This window comes from Marmota marmota, unplaced genomic scaffold, assembly GCF_001458135.2.
Source record: "Marmota marmota marmota unplaced genomic scaffold, marMar, whole genome shotgun sequence".
In the NCBI taxonomy this organism is placed as follows: Eukaryota; Metazoa; Chordata; class Mammalia; order Rodentia; family Sciuridae; genus Marmota; species Marmota marmota.
In genome coordinates this window covers 18,898,548-18,921,893 of record NW_026000082.1, presented here as the reverse complement: position 1 = coordinate 18,921,893, position 23,346 = coordinate 18,898,548, and the positions used below count along the sequence as shown (strand labels likewise).

The window sequence follows — 23,346 nt, the reverse complement described above, 5'->3', positions numbered from 1 at the left end:
GTAGTGACCACAGCTCTGTCCTCTGACCCTAGGCTGCACTGCCGCCGTTGTGTCAACAGACGCCAGGTCTGGCCACCCCCTGATGGTTCTGACTGCACTTCAGACCTGGCCCAGTGGAACCATAGCACTGATAAGCGGGGGCTCCAGGATGAGGTACTCCAGGCTGCCTGGGATGCTGCCTCCACTGCCATCACCTTCGTCTTCCACCAGCGTTCCCATGAGGAGCAGCGGGGGCTCTGCTGATAACCAGCTGGTCTGAGTGTAGCTGTTAGCAGAAGGGTACAAGGAAAAGGGGCTACCTGGCCCAAGGGTCCTGCTAAATTTTGTTCTCTGGGAGAAAATCATCAAGAAGGGCTGCATGATGTTTGCCCAAAATTTATTTTATAAGAAAAACTTTTCTGGTTAAAAAAAAGAAAGGAATAAAGGTATGAAAGGGACTGAGGCCTGGGAACAGTGTGGTAAGCCAATAGGGAAAAGGCCTGGTAGTAGGCATTCCTATACTTTTCTAAAGCCTGGGTACTTGCTTGAGGTGGGAAGGCAGGACCCCAGGAGGGGGCCATCCTCAGAGATAGTGATGACCACTATAACCTCTCGGCCAGGGTTCTCTGGTTTTGAGTAAGGGCCCCAAAGGCTCTAAACCCAGCTGTGAGAATGCCTTTGCTGGGCCCTGTCAAGGCCTCCAGAACCTCAGTGCCAGGGAAGATGGAAAAGAGAGGGAAAGGGTGGCAGAAAGAGAAAGACAGAACTAGTGATTGGGGATTCTGGGCAGCCCATGCCTCAGCCCCTGCAAGCTGATGGTACTGGGCATGGATCTGTGAGGTATGGGCCCCATCACATGGTGCTGACATAATCCGCGAAAGCCTGGGATGAGTCCCACGAGTCGCTGACCACGTGGCAGGTGGCCCGGAGCCGCCGAATAGCTTCCCTGGCTGTGACTGCATCCTGGTCCAGCCAGTTCTGGAAGAGACGCAGGTGACCAAAGGCTCCACGGCCCCAGCGCTCCAGCCGCTTGGCAAACTCCAGAAGCCCATCTGGCTTGATGCAGTTGGAACTGGTAGGGATAAGATAGATTAGATATCCAGGAAGCAATTCATCCCTGTTAGATATCCTGTGGTCCCATCCCTCCCTGCCCACTACCATGTACCTGATGTCCAGCTGACAGAGAGAAGAGGAAGAATCCTCTGAGAAAACATCTGCCAGGGCCAGCAGGCCAGCATTCCCTAGATAAAAGGGGAGAAGTGCCCATTACCTCTACCAAGAACAGGAATGTGGGTATTCCAACCTGACTCTGACCGGGAGAAGCCTAGCCTACCAGTTCCTAAAGCCCCAGCACATAAATGTTTATACTCCAACCTTCCTATTCCCAGTGAAGAGGTTTGTGTCTATACCTAGTGAGTTTCTAGGTCAAAGGCCTGGCTCCTTTCCCCTCTCCCTCCCTAGGGTCTGGTCCCCACCCAGGCGGTTCCCTGGCAGCCGAAGACCCTTCAGTGTCGAGTTGCCCTTCATAGCAGTCACCATCTCAGGCAGAAATTGGGCTGGGCGCTTCTCAAACAGACGGCAGAAGGAGAAGGTAATTTCTGTCAAGAGAAATTAGAGTAAATTCTAATGGTTATATTAGGACTGGTGTTGCCCCTCCTGCCCCAGGTGGCCCTAGCAAAGTATGCAAACATTTTATAGGAAACCCAGAAAGGGGAAGGAATTGTCCAAATCTGCAAGCAAGGCTGAAACTACATAAGGATTTAAATGAGAGAGTAAGCCTAAATGTTACTGCATGTACACTTCCCCATTCACTTCCTTCTTTCCTTCTGTATCCACTGACCACCCTCTTTGCAGGTGTGAAAATTAGAGACAAGGTTATGAGAGACTGGCATAGCACCTTTATTTATCCCCACCACCACTATTTCTGCCAAGCTCTGAAAAGTAAGAAATACTTTTGGGTGAGATACTCTAAAAGAGTAATTTCTCAGTGTTTGCAGAGGAGTTGAGTTTGGGACTTTCAGAAGGAGGTTCATACAGGTTCTATGTTCTTTATAGTTGAGGATACAAGGTGAAGAAAAGAACACTGGTTTGCTCACTTAGTGAGACAGTAGCAGAACCACAATAAGAACAAAGATGTCTAGGTTCTGGAATAGGAACTCACCTTGAAGAGTCAGATTCTGTAGCAAAAAGAGCACCTCGCTCTGACAGTCAGCCAGATTCATGTCATGGAAGCTCAGCCTCTTCAGGGCTAGGTTGTACTCTGGATAGGAGACAAAGACCATGGGCCAACCTTAATGTTTCCAGAAAGCAATGCAAGATTCCTGCCTATACCTCTTCCACTGGCTGGATCCTACCTTTGAGTGTCTGCAACACAAGCCCAAAATCCTGGGGAGAGGCAAAGGTGGCACTATCCAGGGACAGCTGCTGCAGAGAACCTGAGGCCTTCAGAACAGAGCAAAGCAGTGGAGCTGGCTGGGCGCCTCGTGGAAATCCCATCTCCAGCTGCTCCAGACAGTTTTCTAGATGTGATAGGGAGAGAAGATTCTTACTGGTCATGTCTACATTTCTCCCGTAGCAGGGCCCATTCCATCTTTAAAATATTCACTAAGAAAATCATTTATCTACTTGGCCTTGAGTTTCAGAAACTCTGCTAGGTTTTGGGAATAAAGCACTCAATAGGAGATTTGGCCCTTGCCCTCATAGAGCTTTTAGTCTAGGTAGACTAAACCACTCGGACACATGCAGATATAATAGGGTATGTACTGTTGGGGGATAAAAGTCGTAGAACTACGGGAATGTGTAGCAGGGGGACCTAAACTGACCTGAAGGTCAGTTTGGTTCTTGGCTCAACTATGGCCAAGGTCACTCTTCTGGATTTATGGTGGTCTGGGCTCTGTCTAGCCCAAGGTTATCTTACAGAACTGTAGCCTCCAAAGAGGAAACAGATTACAGCTCAGCCAGGAGTGAGTGGAAGCTGATCTGGAGTGGAGGTCCTCCTCTCCTCCCCACACAAATGCACATGCATATTTGTGGAGATATGTGTGTGCATACACATGCAGTACTTCACCTGGTATCTCCTCATCTCCAACTATGTGGTTAGGGGGCCCTGCATTCCCTGGCACTGCAGGGTTGTCCCGTTGGCTTGGGTGATCAACACGAATAGAGAGGACCCGCAGCAAGGGTAGGGCTCGCACAATGGCACGTGTCAGCTCCAGGATGGGCAGTGGTGAGAACAGGTCACTGAGATGCAGGGCACGGAGGCGACATCCAGCCTGGCCTGACAGGGCCCGCAGGCTGTCCAGCAGGCGGAAGATGTTAGAACCCAAGCCTACAACAGGAAAAAGTCATGGGGGAGTGTCAATAAAGTTAACATTTAGAGACATTTAAATATTTCCATTACTACCAAATCCAATTTAAAAAACAACTTGTCTCTCAATTATTTATCTGTCTTGCCTTTTTCCTCAGGGAACCAGCAAACTGATGCCTTCTGGGCTATGCCCTCAAATATCAGGGCAAGTCACAAAACGGAAGAAAAAAATATGGCAGGTGGCATGTACTAGCAGCAGAATGTCAGGTTCAGAGAGCAGTAAAGGTTTTCAGATTTCTGGGTTCCAAGTAGTTTTCTGAAGAAGCCTAGCCTTGGATAAAATTTTAGACAAAGAAGGTATAGCCAAGGGTTACAGCTAGAAGGCAAGGAATGACTTTGAAGGCTTCTCTGGCTAGATGGGGGCTCAAGAAACTGAGATCTAAAGGGTGGGAGAGTAGAGTCCATGTGAGAAGTCCTGAAAGCTAGGCTGAAGAGGTGGTTTGCTCTCCTATAGGCCATTGGGAACAGGTATAAACTGAATAGCAGAGTAACGGTGACCCAATAGAGAATACATTAGAGACTCATTGAGTGTGATTGGGGTGGAGAAAGATAATCACATCTACGTTGGAATGTAGCTCAGTGGTAGAGTTCTTGTCTAGCAGGTTCAAAGCTCTGGATTCTATCCTTAGCACAGGAAGAAACTAAAATGAAATCCATGTTCCACAGAGTAAATAGGACCAGAAGGATCCTTGGAATCTGTTCCCTTCCGGACTGTGCTGATTACTGTTGATTTGTTTATTTATCTAAGTTTTATCCAGTAACTAAGTATGCAATGAGGTGTTTTTTTTTGTTGTTTTTTGCGGGGGATGGGGTGTTAGACACTAGTAAGCAGCACATGTGATGGAACTGGGAAAGTAGAGTATGATGAAAGTACAAAGGTTTGGATACCTAACACCTAGTCTGCCTTATTATCAGTAAGGGCTTTCTAGTTGAGTCCTAAAGAATAAAGGAGACAGGTTAAGAAAAGAGAGAAGAGTGGTTGTGGCACAGAAAGGACATACAGAAGGTTAAGGAGTAACAGGTTCTAAGAACTAAAAAATACTTGTCACAGAGCTAGGGTTGTGGCTCAGTGGTAGAGTACTTGCCTAGCACGTGTGAGGCACTGGGTTTGATTCTCAGCACTGCAAATAAATAAATGAGCAAAATACCCATCAATATAAAAAAATTTAAAAATATTTTTATAGCTGGGTATGTAAAATATAAGGGAAGCATTCAAGATACAACTATAGAGGTAAGCAGGAGCGAAGACATGAATGACTCTTGAAGTAAAGTATGGGGATGTTCCATGGAAAGGTTTTTAGATAACTGACAAGTCATTCAAATCTGCAAGTTTAGAAGAATCCTTGTGCTGCTGTGCACAAGGGACTATAGAGAGGAGAACTGTTGAAATGAAACCAAAGTAAGGAATAATGGTAGCCTGAATGAAGGATGTAGGGGTAGAGAAATAAATGGATTTGAGAGAAAAATGGGACCTGATGACCAAATATATATGTAGTGGAGGCAGAATTCTGGTTTCATTGTACAATTAAGCCAACTCTGATATCACTGAGAACATAAGATTAATATATAGAAGGTACATCCAAGGTTAGACATGAATAAGGTGTTGTCAGTTTGATACATGGGTCTAGAAGCTGAGGAGGAAGATCTGGGTTAATTCATAGAATGAGGAATCATTGATAATTGGCCACTGAAGCCACAGGAATGGATGAAATTGTCCTGGAAGGGTGTGTAAAGTGGGAGAACTGTGAGGAACTCAGAACATTAGTAGCATTTGGAGAGGGAAAACATTTGGATTGCTGAGGTAGTGGAAATACTTCACAAAGAAGATTATTAATAGCAATTGCTGCCAAGATACATGTAAGATGGAGATTGAAAAGTATACATTGCATCTAGTAACAAGGAACTTGGTGATCCAGGTCCTTTACAATATACGTGGAGATAGTACAAAGTGACTAAATTTGTGTTGAGCAGGAGAGAATAGGGGGTAGTTAAGAGGATATAGATGAAGAGAGATACAGTGGTAGTTTTTGGTGGGGAGACAGTGAAAAGAAGGGAGGCAGCATAGAATGGTTAAAAGCATAGGATTTTTTGGGGAGTGTACTGGGGATTAAACCCAGGGGTACTCAACCCCTGAGCCACATCCCCAACCCTGTTTATAATGATCCTTCTGCCTTAGGCTCTTGAGCTGCTGGGATTACAGGCATGCGCCACCACACCCATCTTACCCATAGGATGGTTATTAGGATTAAATTGTTATATTGAGGATACTTGAAATATGTCAAACATATACTAAATAGTATACAAAGGTTATTACTAAGGCATTTAGAAGCAAGTTTCTCTAAGAAGTTGGGAGAAATGGGTCCAGAGCGCTAATGGAAGAATTATTCTTAGTGTTCTTCACCTCTTCCCTTATGGTGAAGGAGAAAAGGATGAGAGTTTATGGACTGGTTAAAACTAAGCTGAAGGAGTTCAGGTGTGATGGCATCTATTTTCTTTTTGTGAAGTAGGAGGGAAAAGAGGAAGGGCTTGGAAATGGCAGAGTAGGAATGGGAGCTGCTATTACTAACTGGGTTCTTAAGAAGGTAATGCCCATGAATGTAGGCACCATGTGCACAGGTGTGTGACTATTCTCCAGCAGTGGGTAGCAGCATAGGCTGACTGCTTTTTTTAGCCAAAGTTGGAGTTTTACTAGCTGAGCACAGCAGGAGGGAAAGGACTGAGGACTGCCTTGCAATTTGCTGGTCTTATTTAAAAAAAAAAAAAAGTGTCCCACACCACGTCTAGACAGATGCTTCAGTGTGACTAGTGGGATCCAAACCCTGGCTGGTTCTGCATACATTTTATTTTCCCACTTGCCTTTGGAATGCTTCCGGATCTAACTGACTTGTCTCACATTCCTCAGAATCCCTGCTTTCAACAATGAATCAAGCCTACAGACCTCATGTTCCTCTCTTAACAATGACAATCTGCTACCGTTTTGTTTTTATTGGGGGTTAAACCCAGACACATTCTACTACTATATCCCCAGCACCCCCTGCTCCTTTATAAAGTTTTGAGACAAGGCCTTAAACTTGGAATCCTCTGCCTCAGCCTTCCAAGTTGCTGGAATTACAGGTATGTGTCAACATGCCCAGCTTGCTACTGTTTTTGCGTTTGCCTTTTGCCCTCTGTGAAGCATACTGAACTACATTTCCAGCTTCCTGATCATATTCCCAGTTTCCCCCTAAGGATTAGGCACACAGCTAGTGCTGCTGGGAGATCCTAGCCCAAACCTGCCCCTCCAGAGTGCTCACCATTGTAGGAGAGTGTGAGGCTCTCCAGAGACACCCAGGAACTCAGCAGGTGGCATAGTGTCAGAGCTGCCTCCGTGGAGAGAGGAACTGTGAATAACTCCAAGGTGGAGATGCTGCGGAATCGTTGGGAGGCCTCCAGTGCTGGAAGCCCTATGCAGCTGGGATCTGATCCATCCAAAGCTCCACAAGCTACTTCCCCAATCTCCATTTCTTCACCATCCTCTTTCTCACCAGCCACAATAAAAACAAAGTCATACAGGTCTTCAGACTCTGCACCAGACCCCTGACGGGTGCGAGCACCCTTCTTTCCTGCAGCTCTCTTGAAACGCTTTAAGGGCTTAGGTTGTGGGGCTGAACTAGCTGGACCCCGTTTGGATGAGGATGTGGAAGAGGTGGCAGAGGAGGTGGTAGCTGGAGCAGAGGGTGGCCGCTTGGTACCAGGGGCCTCATGGGAGGTGGCTGGAGGGTGCAGCTCCCTCTTAGGGTCTGTCCCACCTGCTGTGAGGCTCTCCTGTGTGCTCCTGCGTGTTACCCGAGTGGCAGCTGCAGCTCTAGGCATCTGCTTGGCTTCACTCTTACGCCGGGTGGCCATGAGGGCTGCAGCACATCGCTCAGCAGCATCCCGGCGAGGCCTGCGTGAACCAAGCAATAGGGACCCTTCATCGCGGGATGGGGCCCTGCCTCGGGAGGCCTCTCCACAGAGGCGGCAGGGTGGGCCACCAGGGCCTGGCTGCCAGAAACCAGCACTCATGGTGAGGATAAGGATGAAAAGGGCCGACTCAGGCACAGGCCAGGAGTACAGCGACACTTGGCTGACAGCCCCATGGTGAATAAGCTGATGTAACAGCTGCCGAAGTGACTGCTGAGCAGCCACATCAGAGAAGAGCAGGTGGCGGAACTTGAGTGTGTGCAGGGAACTGGCCAGGGTCTCTAGAACCCTGCGGTTGGGCTCAGCCACTAGCTCAGTTGCACCCTGCAGCATGTTACAGATGGTGAGCTGTCGGACGTGGCGGGAGCTGTGCAGAAGAGGTGAGAAGCGTTGGTCACAAAGACGCCTATCAGAAGACACATCAATGGTTCCACGTAGAACATGGGAAAAAAAGGCCTCCATAAACTTGGCTCGCCAACAGGTAACACTCTGAAAACAGAAAACATGCCAGACAGCCATGATACTAAGAGTGCAATCCATGAAATTTATCCTAATTTCCTTCCAATAGCAAACTACTGAGCACTTACTGAGCCAGGCAATGTTCTACATGATACAAATTAATTAAATCACATCTTCGAAGTGTGTAGTATTACTATTAACCTCATTTTATAGATAAGAAAACCAAGACATTACAAAATAAATGAAAGGAGCACTTTAGTCAGGCACAGTGGTGTACACCTGTAATCTCAGCTACTCAGGAGACTGAGGCAGGAGGATCAGGAGCTTGGGGCCAGCCCGTGTAACTTAACACCCTGTCTCAAAAGGGGCTGAGGATGTAGCTGAGTGGTAGAGTGCACCTGGGTTCTATTCCCTGTATGGGGGGGGTGGGGGTGGGAATTAGCTTTCCTGTAGAATAAAGTATGTTGTGCTTGCCCGAGGAACAGAATAATTTTATTTTACTGTAGGCAAATCAAGTTGAAACTATTTTTGATGGTTTCCTAAAACTTTTGATGCAGGAATGCGTGTATGTGTGCTGGGGACTGAACTATGGGCCTCAGACATGCTAGGCAAGTGCTCTACCACTGAACTATATCCCCAGCCTAGAGTCATTTTCTTTTCATCAATTGAACTAAAAATCTAAACTGGGGGGGGGGGCACCAGGCACAAAGGGATTATCACTGGTAAGTAGAAATCAAGATCTGAGCCCTAGCTGGGGATGGTGACACATGCCTGTAATCTCAGCAACTTTGGAGGCTGAGGCAGGAGAGTCTTGCAAGTTCAAGGGCAGCCTGGGCAACTTGGCACGACCCTGTCGCAAAGTAAAAAAGGGCTGAGGGTGTAGCTCAGTAGTAGAATTCCCCTGGATTAAATCCTTAGGACTATATACACAAAAATTTGAGCCCAGGAAATCTGATTTCAGAGACCATTCTTTCTTTCTTTCTTTTTTTTTTTTAAGACAGGGTCTAAGTTGCTGAGGCTGGCTTCAAATTTGTGATCCTCCTGCCTCAGCTCATGAGTAGCTGGGCTAACAGGGGTATGCCACCACTCCTAACCAGACACCATTTTTTTTTTTTTTGCTGTATTGTCTCACAACTCACTCCTAATTGTATCTAGAACCTGACTGCATCTTTCCGATCTTATCACCACTAGTTTTGGTTAGCTCCTTATGATTATACACTTGATCACTTTATTAGCTTCCTGATTACTCTTTGTTCCCTTAATCCCTTCCCAAACTATTTTGCATGAGCCCACTGAAGTCCTCTTCATGAAATACTACTTCAAATGTATTATTCTGCTTTAAAATCCCAGTAGTTCCTTACAATCTAAAATTGCTTATGGCCTAAGCCGAAGCTGGCTTTGAACTTGCGAGCCTCAGCCTCCAGAGTTGCTTAGATTACAGATGTGCACAACCATGCTGGAGTTAACATGTCATTCTTTTTTTTTTTTTGGTCCCAGAGGTGCTTAGTCACTAAGCCACATCCCTACCCTTTTTTATTTTTTGAGACAGGGTCTCACAAAGGTGCTTTGAACTTTAAGCTTCTATAAGGCTGTTTAGTTTTGGGATTTCTCTACTTAAGTTTAAACTGTTGTACACTATTCCATGGTGTTTGATTTCTTAGCCTTGTAGATGTCTTAACTAGACGAGAAATTCCTGGTGAAAAGAATCAAATCTTAGATTTGTTTTCTCCAAGACAAGTTATTTACTTTGATGGACATGGAACTTCATCATTCTATTCTTTTTTTAAAAAAATATTTTTTTAGTTGTAATTGGACACAATACCTTTATTTTTATGTGGTGCTGAGGATTGAACCCAGGGCCTTGCACGTGCTAGGTGAGCGTTCTACCATTGAGCCACAACCCTAGCCCCCATCATTCTATTCTGATATGGGATTTTCAACCTTTGGCATATATAAGAATTTCCTACAGAACTTTTTTTTTTTTAACCCGCCCCCCCCCAAACTCAAAATTCATATGTCAGGTATCCAAACTTGGTGATTCTATATGGAATATCTGAGGTAAGGTTCAGGCATCTTTAAAAAAAAAACTTGCCCCAGATGATTGAAGTGTGTCAGAGATTAGGAAGGACTTCTGCCTAATTCAAAAGGGCACTCTGAGACAAAGATGGATACCTATCCCCAGAATTTCTAACTAAAGACCATCACTAAGTTCTCATCCAATCTTAATGCAGGGGGAAGCCTGCCAAATTCAACATGGATCCCAGCTGTGACTATAGTGTTGACCCCTTTCCATCTGTTTGATGTGGATACCGTCACCTACTTCATAAAAACTGTAAAATACAAAGTAAATGTTACTGCTGCTGTAGCTAAAGCAGCTAATTGCCCAGATGGACTTGCTTAACAGCAGGGTCCTTATTCAGCCCAAAGCAAAGGCAGTAAGGGCCAAAGGTTCCCAAGACCAAAAGTCAAAACACTTCTATTTGGTTCTTACTCTACATCTATATACTCCTCCATATCAGAGTAACCGCCCAATTAATGAGGTTTTCAGCAGGATGTAGGCCTCTACTCTCCTCTGGCAAGTGTCATTACTTTTGCCCTTGCCTCTGCCTGTTGTGATACTAATTAGGAATAACTTCCTCATGCTTGAGGTACCTGTGGCAGTAACAGAGAAGGTCCTTGTTCACCAGCAGCATGGTATTAGGAGCAGGAAAATATAGCTGGAAACCAGATCTCTGCTCAGCATCTTTTCGTCTTTTGATGGTACTGGGGCCTTATTGTATGCCAGTCAAGTGCTCCACCACTGGGATACATCTCTAGCCCACCTGCTCGGTTTTGAGTCGAGGTATAAGAGTATTCCTAAGTTTTTCAGGTCCTATCTTTCCCACAGATTTGCTGGTCCACATGCACAGTCTTGAAAGACAGTGGCAGGTAACTATCAAGGCTTCAACTTCACATGAGATAGATATAAAATCTGGACCTTTACAAGATACTATGGTGGTTTCTGCATAAAGTGCATGGGGAAATGTAGGTTAGGTAACTACTAAATATTTACTGACATGTTAATGACTAATGAAGACAATGGTAAAGAATATTTGCAGGCTGGGGCTGTAGCTCAGTGGTAGAGCACTTGCCTAGCACATGAGGCACTGGCTTTGATCTTCAACACTACATTAAAAAAATTAAAATACTTGCAACTGGAATGCCTCAAACATAACTGCAGTGAGAAGCATGACAGTGATAGGGAACGTGCTCTCTAGAGCCAGAGTCCTTCAACTTGATTTCTGGGTCTGCCATTCACTTCAGGCATTATAGGTATACATAATGGTAGGATTCATTGTCACATATTCTTATATGCCCAAGTAGTAAGCTATTTCACTGAGGTCTTTTTACCTTTGTTATCTGTAAAGTGAAGGAGATAAATATAACAATGTCATAGGGCTGTTGTGAGGGTTAAATATGTAAAGTTAGCTATCTCAGTGGCTTCTTTGTCATGAATGAATCCACAAGCAAAGAACAGTTCATGGCATTTTATTCCACCACCATTTTTTAAATATTTTATTTTAGTTGTAGTTGGACACAATACCTTTATTTAATTTTTATGTGGTGCTGAGGATGGAATCCAGGGCCTCGCACGTGCTGATCTACAATTCCAGCCCCTCCACCACCACTTTTTGGAAGAATCTATGTTAAAATGTCAAAGCTGAAAAATACATGACTTAGACCAAGTTATTCATTTTGTGAACTATAGCTCAGATAATGCAAAGTGACTTAAACACTTTGTTTTGTGGGAGGGTAAGGGAAATGAGGCACTGCCAATGAGAAATGAGAAGTGACACCTGCTCACCAACACAATAATGGTCAATTCTCAATGGGCTGGCAGCTCAGGCACTGGTGGGGAAGGAGGTAGCATGTGTACAAACTAGGGAGGGCTAATTTTTCTGTTTTTTGGTACCAGGGATTGAACCCATGGGCACTTAACCACTGAGCCACATCCCCAGCCCTATTTTGTATTTATTTAGAGACAGAGTCTCACTGAGTTGTTTAGTGCCTTGCTTTTGCTGAGGCTGGCTTTGAATTCATGATCCTCCTGCCTCAGTCTCCTGAGCCACTGGGATTATAGGCATGTGCCACTGTAGCTGACTTTTTTTTTTTTTTTTTTTTAAAGACAAGGTCTCACTATGTTGCTCTGGCTGGTCTTAAACACATGGACTCACAATTCTGCTTCAGCCTCCCAAGTAGCTGGGATTATTTATAGGTGTGCGCCACTTCACCCAGCTACATAGTTTTTTTAAATGGATTTTTTTGTGTGTGTGAGGGGGTGTTGGTACTGGGGATTGAACTCAGGGGGCCATTTACCATTGAGCTATATCCCCAGTCCTTATTAGGTTGCAGAGGCTGGTCTTGACATCTTCCTGCTTATCCTCCTGAGTTGCTGGGGTTAAAGGCATAAATCACTGCATTAAATATTTTCTTCTGCTAAATTTTTAGAGCCACCAAATGTTCATAAGCTTGTAAAGACAAGTTTTGTTTTTGGAAAGATAAAGAAGCAGACCAAAAAGTCATGTGTAAACCAACTCTAGAGTATATATGTACATGTGAATAGTTACATTTTTTTTTTTACAACATTGAGACAATTTTGAAGTTTCAAATGCTGGATTTTTTTTGACCACTACACCACCATATACATATGTATATACGTGAGGTACTGGGGTTTAACCCACAGGTACTCTACCCCTGAGCTATACCCCCAGCCTTTTTATTTTTTATTAATTTTTTTTGGGGGGGGGTACTAGGTATTGAACTCAGGGGCACTTAACCACTGAGCCACATTCTCAGCCCTTTTTATTTTTCATTTTGAGACAGGCCCTCAGCCTCCTGAGTTGATGGAGATTACAGGCATGTATCACAGTGCCCAGCTATACCACCATGTATTTAAATATTTATTTATTTATTTATTTTTGTAGATAGGACACAGTATCTTTATTTATTTTTATGTGGTGCTGAGGATTGAACCCAGTACCTCACTCATGCGAGGCAAGTGCTCTACCACTGAGCAATAACCCCACCCCAGTATTTAAATATTTTTAAAATTATTATTATTATTATTATTTTCCCTTGGAAACTGGGTCTCTTTGGAAACTATGTGCTCAGGCTGGTCTCAAATTTTTGGGCTCACATTCTGCTTCAGCCTTCCAAGTAGCTGGGACAACAGGTGTGTGCCACCATGCCCAGTTAAACATTTTTAGAATGTGATTTTAATTTGAAAATATAGATGTACCTTATTAATAATTCACCTAATATTGTTTTTAACTATACTGGGGATTGAACCCCAGGGACACTTTACCACTGAACATGATTCTCCTGCTTTAACATCCCAAGTAGCTAGGACTCCAGGTGTGCACTATCATGTCCATGTTTGAACTTGCAATCCTCCTGCCGCAGCCTCCTGAGTCTCTGTGATTATAGACATGCACTACCACACCCTGTTTTACTTTCCTTTTTTGTTTTTTTAAACATCAATGGGACTAAATGTTCACTTTATTGGAGATTTTTGTGTATTTTATGATTTGTCCAGATCTTTTCTATTTATTTGTTTATTTTTTGGGGTATTGGAGATTGAACTCAGGGACACTCAATCACTGAGCCACATATCCAGCCCTGTTTTATATTTTTTAGAGACAGGGTCTTACTAAGTTGCTTAGTGCCTCACCATTGCTGAGGCTTGCTTTGAACTCACGATCCTCCTGCCTCAACCTATTGAGTTGCTGGGATTATAGGCATGTGCCATGTGCCTGGCAATTTTTAAATTTATTTTTGCTGTACTGGGGATTGAAGTCAAGGACTTGCACATGCTAGACAAGCATTCTACCATGAGCTATATCCATTTTTCTTTTTGTGGTACCAGGGTTGAACCCAGCGGCACTTAATCACTGAGCCACATCCCCAGCCCCCCTCCTTTAAAAATATTTTTTTAGTTATAGATGGACACAATACCTTTATTGTGTTTATTTTTTCATGTGGTGCTAGGGATTGAACCCAGTACCTCATGCATGCTAGGTAAGCACTCTACCACTGAGCCACAACCCTGGCCCCCAGCCCCTTTTTTAAAATATTTAGAGACAGGGTCTCCCTGAATCTCTTAGTGCCTAAGATGCTGAGGCTGGCTTTGAACTTGTGATCCTCCTGCTTCAGCCTCCCAAGTGTGGGAGAGTTTACAAGTGTGCGCCATTGTGCCCGGCTGCTTTTTTTAGTTAAGATTTTACTAAATTGCTCTAGTTGTCCTCAAACTTGTGATTCTCCTGCTTTAACATCCCAAGTAACATCCCAGGTGTGCACCACCATGTCCAGCTTCTAAAACTTTACTTTTTAAATGTTTTCTTTTTCTCTGCATCCTTTTGTCTTGACAATATTGTTTATTTGCTTTTTAAATTTTGTTTATGGTGTTGGCCTTTTATGTGGTTAAATTAGTCCATATATTCTTTCCTGGGGCTTCAAACATGTTAGACAAACGCTTTATCACCTGAGCTACTCCTCCAGCCCCATATTATTTTTCTTTTGCCCATTTAATAATTAGCACTCTGCATTTTGAGATTAGAAACTGAGTCACCTTTATTATTTTTTAGTTGTTTTGTGCTTTTACTTATTACAATTTAATCTTTAATCAAATAGAAATTATTTGAGCACGTTGAAAATGAGGCACTAAATTTTTTCTGAATGGTTAACCAATTGCTAAAGAACCATTTATTGAATCACCCTTCATTTCCCCACTGCTTTATTACCAGTGTATCTACTGTATCATATAGATCTCTCTATGCACACTAGTACTCCATAGTTTGAAATACTACTTTTTAAAAAAGTTTTTTAGTTGCAGATGGACACAATACCTTTTTTTATTCATTCATTTTTATGTGGTACTGAGGATCAAACCCAGTACCTCACACGTGCTAGGCAAGTGCTCTACCACTGAGTCACAATCCCAGCCCCATAGTTTGAAATATTCCTTTTTTTAAAATAAATTTTTTTAGTTGTAGATAAACATAATACCTTTATTTATTTTTATTTTTTTTAAAATATTTATTTTTCAGTTTTTGGTGGACACAACATCTTTATTTTATTTTTATGTGGTGCTGAGGATCGAACCCAGCGCCCTGCGCATGTCAGGTGAGCGTGCTACGGCTTGAGCCACATCCCCAGCCCCATACCTTTATTTTTATGTGGTGCTGAGGATCAAACCCAGGACCTCACACGTGCTAGGCAAGTGCCCTACCACTGAGCCACAATCTCAGCCCCATAGTTTGAAATAGTCTTGCTTTTAAATGATATATTGGACCTAGCATAGGTTCTCAATAAGTGGTGATTTTTGTGTGTGGTTCTGGGGATCAAACTTAGGATGTTGCACACACTAGGCAAACACTCTACCACTGAGCCACACCCCCAGTCCTTGATAAGTGTTTCTGAGTCATGAATAAGTAAGATGAAAGTTTCTGTCATGCAGAAGTGGGAAGCAGAAGACATCTGGAATAGATCTGCTCCAAGCCAGGACCTCTGCCTAAGTAACTTTTATGTCACTAAGCTCGGGCACCCTAAATGTTCTGAAATGCTTTGAGCCAAGAAAACAGGATAACAAAAAATTTTTCAGGCATCTTGAGATAATGTTGAATAAAGAAAGCCTTCACCCAGTTATCCTACTCCTCAGCATATACCCAAAGGACTTAAAATCAGTATACTATAGTGACCCAGCCACATGAATGTTCACAGCAGCTGTATTCACAACAGCTAAGCTATGGAACTAACCTAGGTGTCCCTCAGTTGATGAATGGATAAAGAAAATGTGGTACATATACCCAATGGAACATTACTCAGCTGTAAAGAATAAAAGTATGGCATCTGCTGATAAATGGATAGAACTGGAGACTCTTGTGCTAAGTAGTGCTAAGTAAAATAAGCCAATGTTAAAAAAATCTAAGGCCTAATATTCTGATATGTGGATGCTGACTCACAATGTCTGTGTGTGGGGGAGTTCCACTGGATTGGACAAGGGAGAATGGGAAAGACAGTAGAATGAATTGGATACAGCTTTCCTATGTTCATATGAATACATGGCCACTGATAACTCCACATTATGTATAACCACAAGAATAGGAAGTTATACTCCATGTATGTATAATATGTCAAAATACATTCTACTCTCATGTTTAAGTAAAAATTTTTTTAAAAAGCCTTCTCTAAGAGAAAGATATTACAATATTCATCACCTGCTGGTTAACCATACTACTTGTGAAATACAGGGACAAAGGGAATCTGATGTTACTGAAAGATGGCAGAAAGCCATTACTGTTTTCTACTATTCTTACATACACTTCTTTTCTTCATAAGGCCTAGTATCTGAGGATTTTGATGGGCCTCACTGTCATTACGCTGAATACCAATGGTTTCAGTCCAGATCTGGAAGTGAAAAAACTGAAGGATATAGGACTGAATGTTACTGAATCCAGTGCAGCACCAGAAATTTAAAATTAAATTTCCAATTTAAATCTCTTTGTCATTTGGCCTCATTAATCAAATAAATTTCAGCTGCAATACTATTTTCTAAGAAAGACTTTTTTCCTTTACCTTCTTCTTCCTGCTTCCTTGTTTCATAGCAGTATCCTATCATCCGTGATCTATTTGTAGATTTCCCCACAGTTCAAGATGAGGAACTATGTCTGCACTTATGACAGCTAGGTAAGATCTGGTATGTGTGGGGGCTGGGGTTGTGGCTCAGTGGTAGAGTGCTTGACTAGGACAGGTGAGGTCCTGGATTTGATCCTCAGCACCACATAAAAACAAATAAACAACAAATAAATAAAGGTTAAATTCTTAAAAAAAAAAAGAAAACATCTGATATGTGGTTAAGTTTTAATAAATATTCATTTAAGCTAGATCATTTCTGTCACTTAATCATGGAGCAGCAAAAGATAGTCTGCTTAAATAAAAACTCCAATGATTTATATCTGAATCAGCAAATAACAGAATCTCAATGTTAAAAGGAGTGCTAAAATTCATCCTGTCCAACCCCTTTTATAATGCTGAATTCCCTATAAAACACCCTTATCTAGTAGTTATCCACATACTCTTTAAATACTTAGTGATGGGAAGCTTATTATCTCTGTAATTTGCTTGTTTCATCACCAATTTTACCTTTAATTTGGTAAAAGTGTGTTGTTCTCTAGCATTCATCCAGAACCAGTCTATTAACCCCTTTCAGGTGATAGCATTCATGTATTTCAAGATGGTGCATGTTTCCCAAGTTGTCTCTTTTTCAGGAATAACATCTTCCAAATGTGCCTCACACAAAGTGCTTGATTTCTTTATACTCCAGGAATAGATACCCTGACCATTACAGAGCCAGGCAGGACTATAGTCCCCCTTGTGTTTCAGCCTACATTATATTTACATTAGTTCACACAGCTCAGGGTATAGTCATTATGAATGGCTTCAGCACACTGCTGGCTAAAGCCCCTTTATATATATATATATATATATATANAACAAATAACTACAGTTTATATATATATATATATATATATATATATATATTTTTTTTTTTTTGGTACTGAGGATTGAACTTGGGGGCACTCAACCACTCAGTCACATCCCCAGCCCTGTTTTGTATTTTATTTAGAGACAGGGTCTCACTGAATTGCTTAGCACATTGCTTTTACTGAGACTGGCTTTGAACTTGAAATCCTCCTGTCTCGGACTCCTGAGCTGCTGGGATCACAGGCGTGTGCCACTGCACCCAGCAATATTTTTTATATAAACTGCTTCTAGCCCAGACTATTTTATCCTCTACCCTTGAGGCCACACAATTAGAAATTTTTTGATTCATTCAAGAATTGGTTTGTTTTGTTAATTACATTTAATTATTTGACCACTATACCAACTCTGTCCAGAACTCTAGGAATTCTGGCTCCGTTGTCTGTTGTGGTCATATCCTTCCCAGTTTTGTGTCCTTTGGTAACATGGTGGGCAAACAATTTAGTGGCAAATGCCAAATGAGCCAAAACTTGTGACAAACCATCTGAGCCCTCATCCCAAATCCATTTCATCCCTTTTCCTGAACTCTACCAGTTCCCGACTTGTGTTTACATGCTGTTCCTGTTTACATGCTTGTTTACACGCTCTGTAATTTGCTTATTCTTCCTGTGGAAGATTAGGCTAGAGTTCTACCTGGTACCTTAACTTACTTCCAAACTGGAAGGCCTTGTCTTCATCAGCTCATCCCACAGACGACGCCAGATAGCCTGAGTGGAGAGACCTGTAGACAGAAATAGCACACTTACTTGGCTGCTTGCTGGCCACCATAAGTGAAGTACATCAGCCTTTCATGTTGTCCTCCGGCTTCACAAGTAACATGACAGAGTGGTTAAGAGCACTGGCCCTAAAGACAGGCTGCCAAGGTTTAAATATCAGCAAACTATACTGTAGCTGTATGATGTTGGGCAAGTTGATTTCTCTATACCTCAGTTTCCTCATCTGTAAAATGTAATTAGTAATTTCACAGCATTGTTGAAAGGAGTAAATTAATTAATGAATTTCTCTAGAATAATACTTGGCACATCAGAGTTAGATAAATATTAATCCGTTAACAGATGTGTCTCAATGAGGAGAGGCAGCTTGGTAAAACAGACCATAAAAGATTCAGAAGATCTAGGGTATAGTCCTAGCTTTGGTATTAATTATGGTGTGCCTGTATTTCATTTTTATCAGAATAACAGAGATCATATACTTGTTCTATGTTTCACAGGACACTGCAGGGAATCATAAGAAAGTAAGAATGAGGGAACTTTTTGAAAAGCATAAAGTTCTATGCAGCCATCAATGTATAATATTTACCTGAAGAACATCAGGGTACCATGTTCACAATCACTTACTGAGAAAGAGACAGAAAGATACTCACCTTTCTTAAGGGCAGTTTCCTCAATCCTCTCCAAGTAATATATATTGAGCAGAGGTAAGATGCTTTGAAGTATTGGGCCTGGGAGGGCTACAAAAACCAAAACACAGAAAGTTTACTTTTCCCTCCCCCCAGGGTTCCAAGAATTATATATTCTATTGGAAAGGAAAACAGAAGAGTAGATTTCTCATATGATACATGGAACCTGGAAAAGCTAACTTAAGTCTCGTCTAAACTCTGGTCCACGTGTCTTCAGTCACTCAGTTGACAGCTGGAATTTCAGGGGTAAGAGTGCGATAATCTCACAAAACAAGCTGGAGCTGGTCAGTTCACTTGTACACAAGCATAACAAAAACATTCTGCATTCAAAAGATCCTATTGAGGCTAGCATGCATGAAGTCCTGGGTTCATTTCCACTTCACAAAAAATATCCTACTGAATATGTGTGATAAAAGCTTCTTCACAATCTTCCCTACTAACTTGAGCTCCCTGCTTTGCCACCTATATTTCAGTCACATTAAATTACTTTTTTACCTATGCATATTTTGCTGCTTTCTGCCTCTGTGCCTTTGTCACACTGTTCTCCCCAACAGGAATGTCCTTGCCACTTTCAGGGAATCAACCAATCATCTTTCCACTGTCACAAGTCCTTTATTAACTTTTCTGAATTCCCTTCCCATGGACCACAATTCCCTTACAGACTGACCACTTCCATCCTTTGGGTCACTGCTATAACCTGAACTAGTACTTTTCTATGAAGAATAAAGACAATCTCTTTACTCTAAATTTACTGCGCCGGGTCTGGTGGTGCATGCCAGGAATCTCAATAACTCACAAGGCTGAGGCAGGAGACTGCAAGTTCAAGGCTAACCTGGGCAGCTTAGTGAGACCCTGTCTCAATAAGGGCTGGGGATGTAACTCTGTGGTAGAGCAGCATAGAACAACAACAAAACAACCAAACTGGCCTTGTCAGCTCTCTCTTTCTGGGAGGGATTGTAGTATAGTGCCTAAAGACTTTAGTCTCTAGACTTGGAAATCTGGGTGAAATCCTGACTGATTACTTAGTTAACTGTGAATTCTTAGACTATGTAACCTGTTTAAGCATCAGCTTCTGCAATTTTATTTTACTTATTCTCTGTGGTTCTGGGAATCAAACCCAGGGCCTCATACTTGATAGGCAAATGCTCTACTACTGAGCCACATACCCACCCAGCTTCCTCAATTTTAAAATGAAGATCATAATGACTACTTCATGATATTATAAGATTAAATGCCTAGCCATAATAAACTCACTAAATACTGGCTATTAATATGTCAATATCATCTCTGTACTAGCAAGAATGAGTCTAAAATCTTGGAGTATAATGGCTCGCCATTCCATGATCTACTTTTTTTTTTTTTTTTTTTGGTACCGAGAGTTGAAGTCAGGGGCACTCAACCACTGAGTCACATCCCCAGCCCTATTTTGTATTTTATTTAGAGACAGGGTCTCACTGAATTGCTTAGCACCTTGTTGTTGGTGAGGCTGGCTTTGAACTTGAAATCCTCCTGTCAGCCTTCCTAGCTGCTGAGATTACAGATGTGCACCACCCTGCCTGGCCCATGATCCACTTTTAATTTTACTTGTGAATAACTGAATCTTGAAATTCAAGAGTCTGAAAGTATTAATTCCCTATATTATTGCACTAATAGAGGCCATATCAACTATCATCTGGATTAACTGCCCTTGACTTCAGTCTCTCTCATGTCTCTCTGCATCCTAATCTTGGTGGTGACATTCCCCTCTTCAAAACCCTCAAAGGCTCTCTAATGCACTCAAGATTCAAAGTTTAAATTTCGTATACTGACATTCAAGGTATATGCCTTACTGTACTTAAGTTTCTTCATACTACCTTTTCCCCATTGCCTCTACTCATGCCTCCTTTCACAAATCAGTGTTAAGTCTGCTACCTCCAGGAAGGCTTTTCTGGCTGTATCTTAGCTCACACTGGGGACTCAATCAGTAATAATGGTGAAGGCATGAACAGCAGAAATGGGAGAAGGAAAAAGAGGAAAAAGGAGATTCAGGAAACTGTCATCTGTTTGGGGAGAAAAAAGCAACATAGAAGTTCCTCCAGAGCCTTATACCTTTTTCCTCAAATCTGCTCCCCTCTGTCTACCCACTCCTTCTCAAAGCCACAGAAATGTTCATTCTCTTATTACCCATAAACTCTGCTCCTCCCTTCCCCATTCTTCTTAAGCTAGGTTCTTCCTTGCTTCCTTCCAGGCTATACCTTTCTTTAATGCTTCCTCCTCCCAACTTAGAGCCTTCATACTCAGTCTTCTTGCCTTCTAGCCAGAATTAGCATCCCAGAAGTTCTGGGCTGATGCAGATAGATCTTTCACATTCCCAGGACTTTTTTGAGTTCTTGCTCAGCTCCACTGATGCTTTTCTTCCATTCCCTTGGGTCAGCCTGACCTTTCTCAGCTGCTGGCACAGGGCCTCCACAATCCCCTCCCCACAAGGGACCTGAGGACTCCTTTACAGGAGGGAACTTGGGTCTCTTTAGTATTGGTGGCCCACTCCCACCACCAAGCGCCTCCCTGGCCACTCTCCAAATTCCAGGGCCTTTTCCAGAGGCCACCTCTTCATGGTGTAACCCAAACCCCTACCCTGGGGCCCCAAGCCTCCACACCTGACCTGACCAGCGTCTTTCTCCTGGCAAAGATGCTGCCACCACCCCAGAGGCCTCCTGGTAAACCCCTCCCCCACACGCTCCAAGGCCCAGGGCCTCTTCTTCTCAGCACCCCCCCTTGACCCCTGCCCTGTCCGGGCTCCCTGTCCTGGCCTGAGACCTCCTCATCGACTTCAGCCTGCCTCTGAACCCCACCCCCTCACACCACCAGTCTGTCAGGCCCAAGGCCTCTGTCCGGGTGCAGCCAGGCCTGCTTCGCAAGGCCCTCACTTTCCCCTCTCACTCTCTACTACCAGTCCTCACTGCTTCCCTCCTCAGAGGCCAAGCAGCAGCTAGCGGTACCCATCCCACAGCACGGTCTCTGCGTGCCCATCTGGTAGCATGCCTCCTCTCCGCCCCTACCAGGCCCACCAGCCCAACTAGTCGGTTCTTCCTTCCCAGACGCTCACCCTGGTGCCCCAGGCCGCCGGCCCACCCTCCTCCGAGGCTCGGCCCTGCACCACCTCAGACCTGGAGCCTCTGTTCACTCGCGTTCGGACCAAGGCCTCTTAGCCGCGACGCGCCCCCTCCTATTCCAGCCCATCAGTCGGGGCTCCCCAGGCCATCGCCCTGCCTGGGGCCTCCTCGGCCCTTCCGCCGGCAAACCCGCGAGCCTTCCTCGCTGGCTGAACCGCTCTGGGCCCCCTCCACCCGCTCTCCACCCTACCTAGCCGCTGAGGCCCATCCCTGTGGCCTCCGGTGCTCTCAGTTCTGCGGGTCACTCGATCGCTCGGTCAGTTTAGCAGAGGCCCCGGTCGTCGGTGCGCTCCGGTCAGCCCTGGGCGGCCAGACAGGCCGCGGGCGCAGAGCCTTTCGGCCTCTCCCCAGCCCCTAACCCTTGCTCTTCAACCCGCTGTTCCACCCACTCCCATCGGCTTAGCCTCCAAGTCTCGGCACCCGGCACCCGTGATGTGCCCAGCAGACACCAGAGGCCACAGGCAGTGAATCAGTTCAGGTGGCCCGGGGCCTGGCCTTCTTGCCTCGGGCCAGGCCTGCCATCCTCGGTCCCCTTCCCCTGCCCTGGTCGGCCAAAACACCTCTGCCTGTCGGTTCGACATCCGAGATTCTTCAGCAGTCTAGCCGGGTGTCAGTTCGGTGCTTGCGGCTCTGGCCCGTCACTCCCGCCTCTGTCGCCCAAGTCCTGCCGGCTTTGCCCTAATCTGGGCCTCCTGGCCTTGCCCCCGGCGCCCCCCGGCCAGGCCACCGTGAGGGTCCACTTGCTCATTTGGTCTCGGTCTTTACTCTGTCCAACCCTGTCAGTCACAGAATTCAAGTTCCGACCCAACAATCTAGCTTCTAGTGCCCGGGGCTGGGCCTTGCCCGGGGCCTCCCGGCCTCGCCCCCTTCGCCCCCTGGCCGCTGGGCCGCCCCCGCTCGGTGCCAGAGGTAGCCCCTCACCCCGCGACTTACCCCACACCCCGCTCTCCAGAACCCCCATATGGGCGCTCACCGCCCGCCCGCACAGCTCGAACAGGGCGGGGGGAGCGCTGGGGCCCGAGGCCGAGCTCTTCGCTGGCGCCGCCTCCCGGGACGTGGCCTCCATGGTCGTTGCCGCCGCTACCTCACAGAACCAGCAACTCCGGGCGCGCCAGGCCTCGGGCGCCGCCATCTTGGGGAGGTGCGCGAGCCCGAGGGTGGCACCCTCGGGCCGCCATCTTGAAAAGGTCAGCAGTTAGGACAGCTCCACAAGCGATATGGGTAAGACAGGGAAATACGCTAGAGGAATGTCGAATAAACTAGCACAGTTTCCAAGTCTCTTAGAAGCTAATCTTTTAAATAAACTCTTGTATCAGTAAACTTGGATCTGGAGTAACTAAGGGGATGTTTCTTAGCAAAGCCGCTTTAGGTGTAAATATTAGTTCCCCCTACCTCCTGCCTTTAACGGGTAGTACAAGCCAATTCGAGCGTGTGTTCACGTCTACGAATAGTATGCCGCACTTCCGGCC

The 23,346-nt window shown here is 44.5% G+C and overlaps 2 protein-coding genes across 3 annotated transcripts in view; one reads left to right on the top strand and one right to left on the bottom strand.

Annotated features, from left to right (window-relative positions):
• Positions 1-437, top strand: part of Rad54l (RAD54 like) — a 34,077-nt gene extending 33,640 nt beyond the window's left edge. Inside the window, exon 18 of the mRNA XM_015485045.2 lies at positions 33-437. Within this exon, the coding sequence (XP_015340531.1) occupies positions 33-243 (211 nt within the window). The 3' untranslated portion in view covers positions 244-437. The remainder of the gene's footprint in view (positions 1-32) is intronic.
• Lrrc41 (leucine rich repeat containing 41) lies at positions 360-23,301 on the bottom strand. Of its 2 annotated transcripts, none has more exons than XM_015485044.2 (10): positions 22,811-23,301; positions 18,690-18,776; positions 17,977-18,047; positions 6,640-7,777; positions 3,047-3,307; positions 2,334-2,498; positions 2,141-2,239; positions 1,455-1,577; positions 1,145-1,220; positions 360-1,051 (listed from the first exon to the last, which is right to left on the bottom strand). In XM_015485044.2, the coding sequence occupies exons 1-10, from the start codon at positions 23,007-23,009 to the stop codon at positions 832-834; spliced, it is 2,439 nt and encodes an 812-aa protein (XP_015340530.1). In that variant the 5' UTR covers positions 23,010-23,301; the 3' UTR covers positions 360-831. The 2 variants fall into 2 exon arrangements, with proteins under 2 accessions (XP_015340530.1, XP_048671404.1); XM_048815447.1 differs by lacking the exon at positions 22,811-23,301 and adding an exon at positions 22,438-22,715.
• Between the last annotated feature and the right edge of the window lie 45 nt (positions 23,302-23,346).

Coding starts and splice junctions, on each gene's coding strand:
- Lrrc41 (XM_015485044.2), bottom strand. CDS start 23,009: ATGGCGGCGCCCGAGGCCTGGCGCGCCCGGAGTTGCTGGTTCTGTGAG. Junction 7,778..17,976: donor CAAGGCCTTCCAGTTTGGAA/GTAAGTTAAGGT, acceptor TTCTGTTTTCAG/AGTGTTACCTGTTGGCGAGC. Junction 2,240..2,333: donor TGTGTTGCAGACACTCAAAG/GTAGGATCCAGC, acceptor TCTCCTATCCAG/AGTACAACCTAGCCCTGAAG.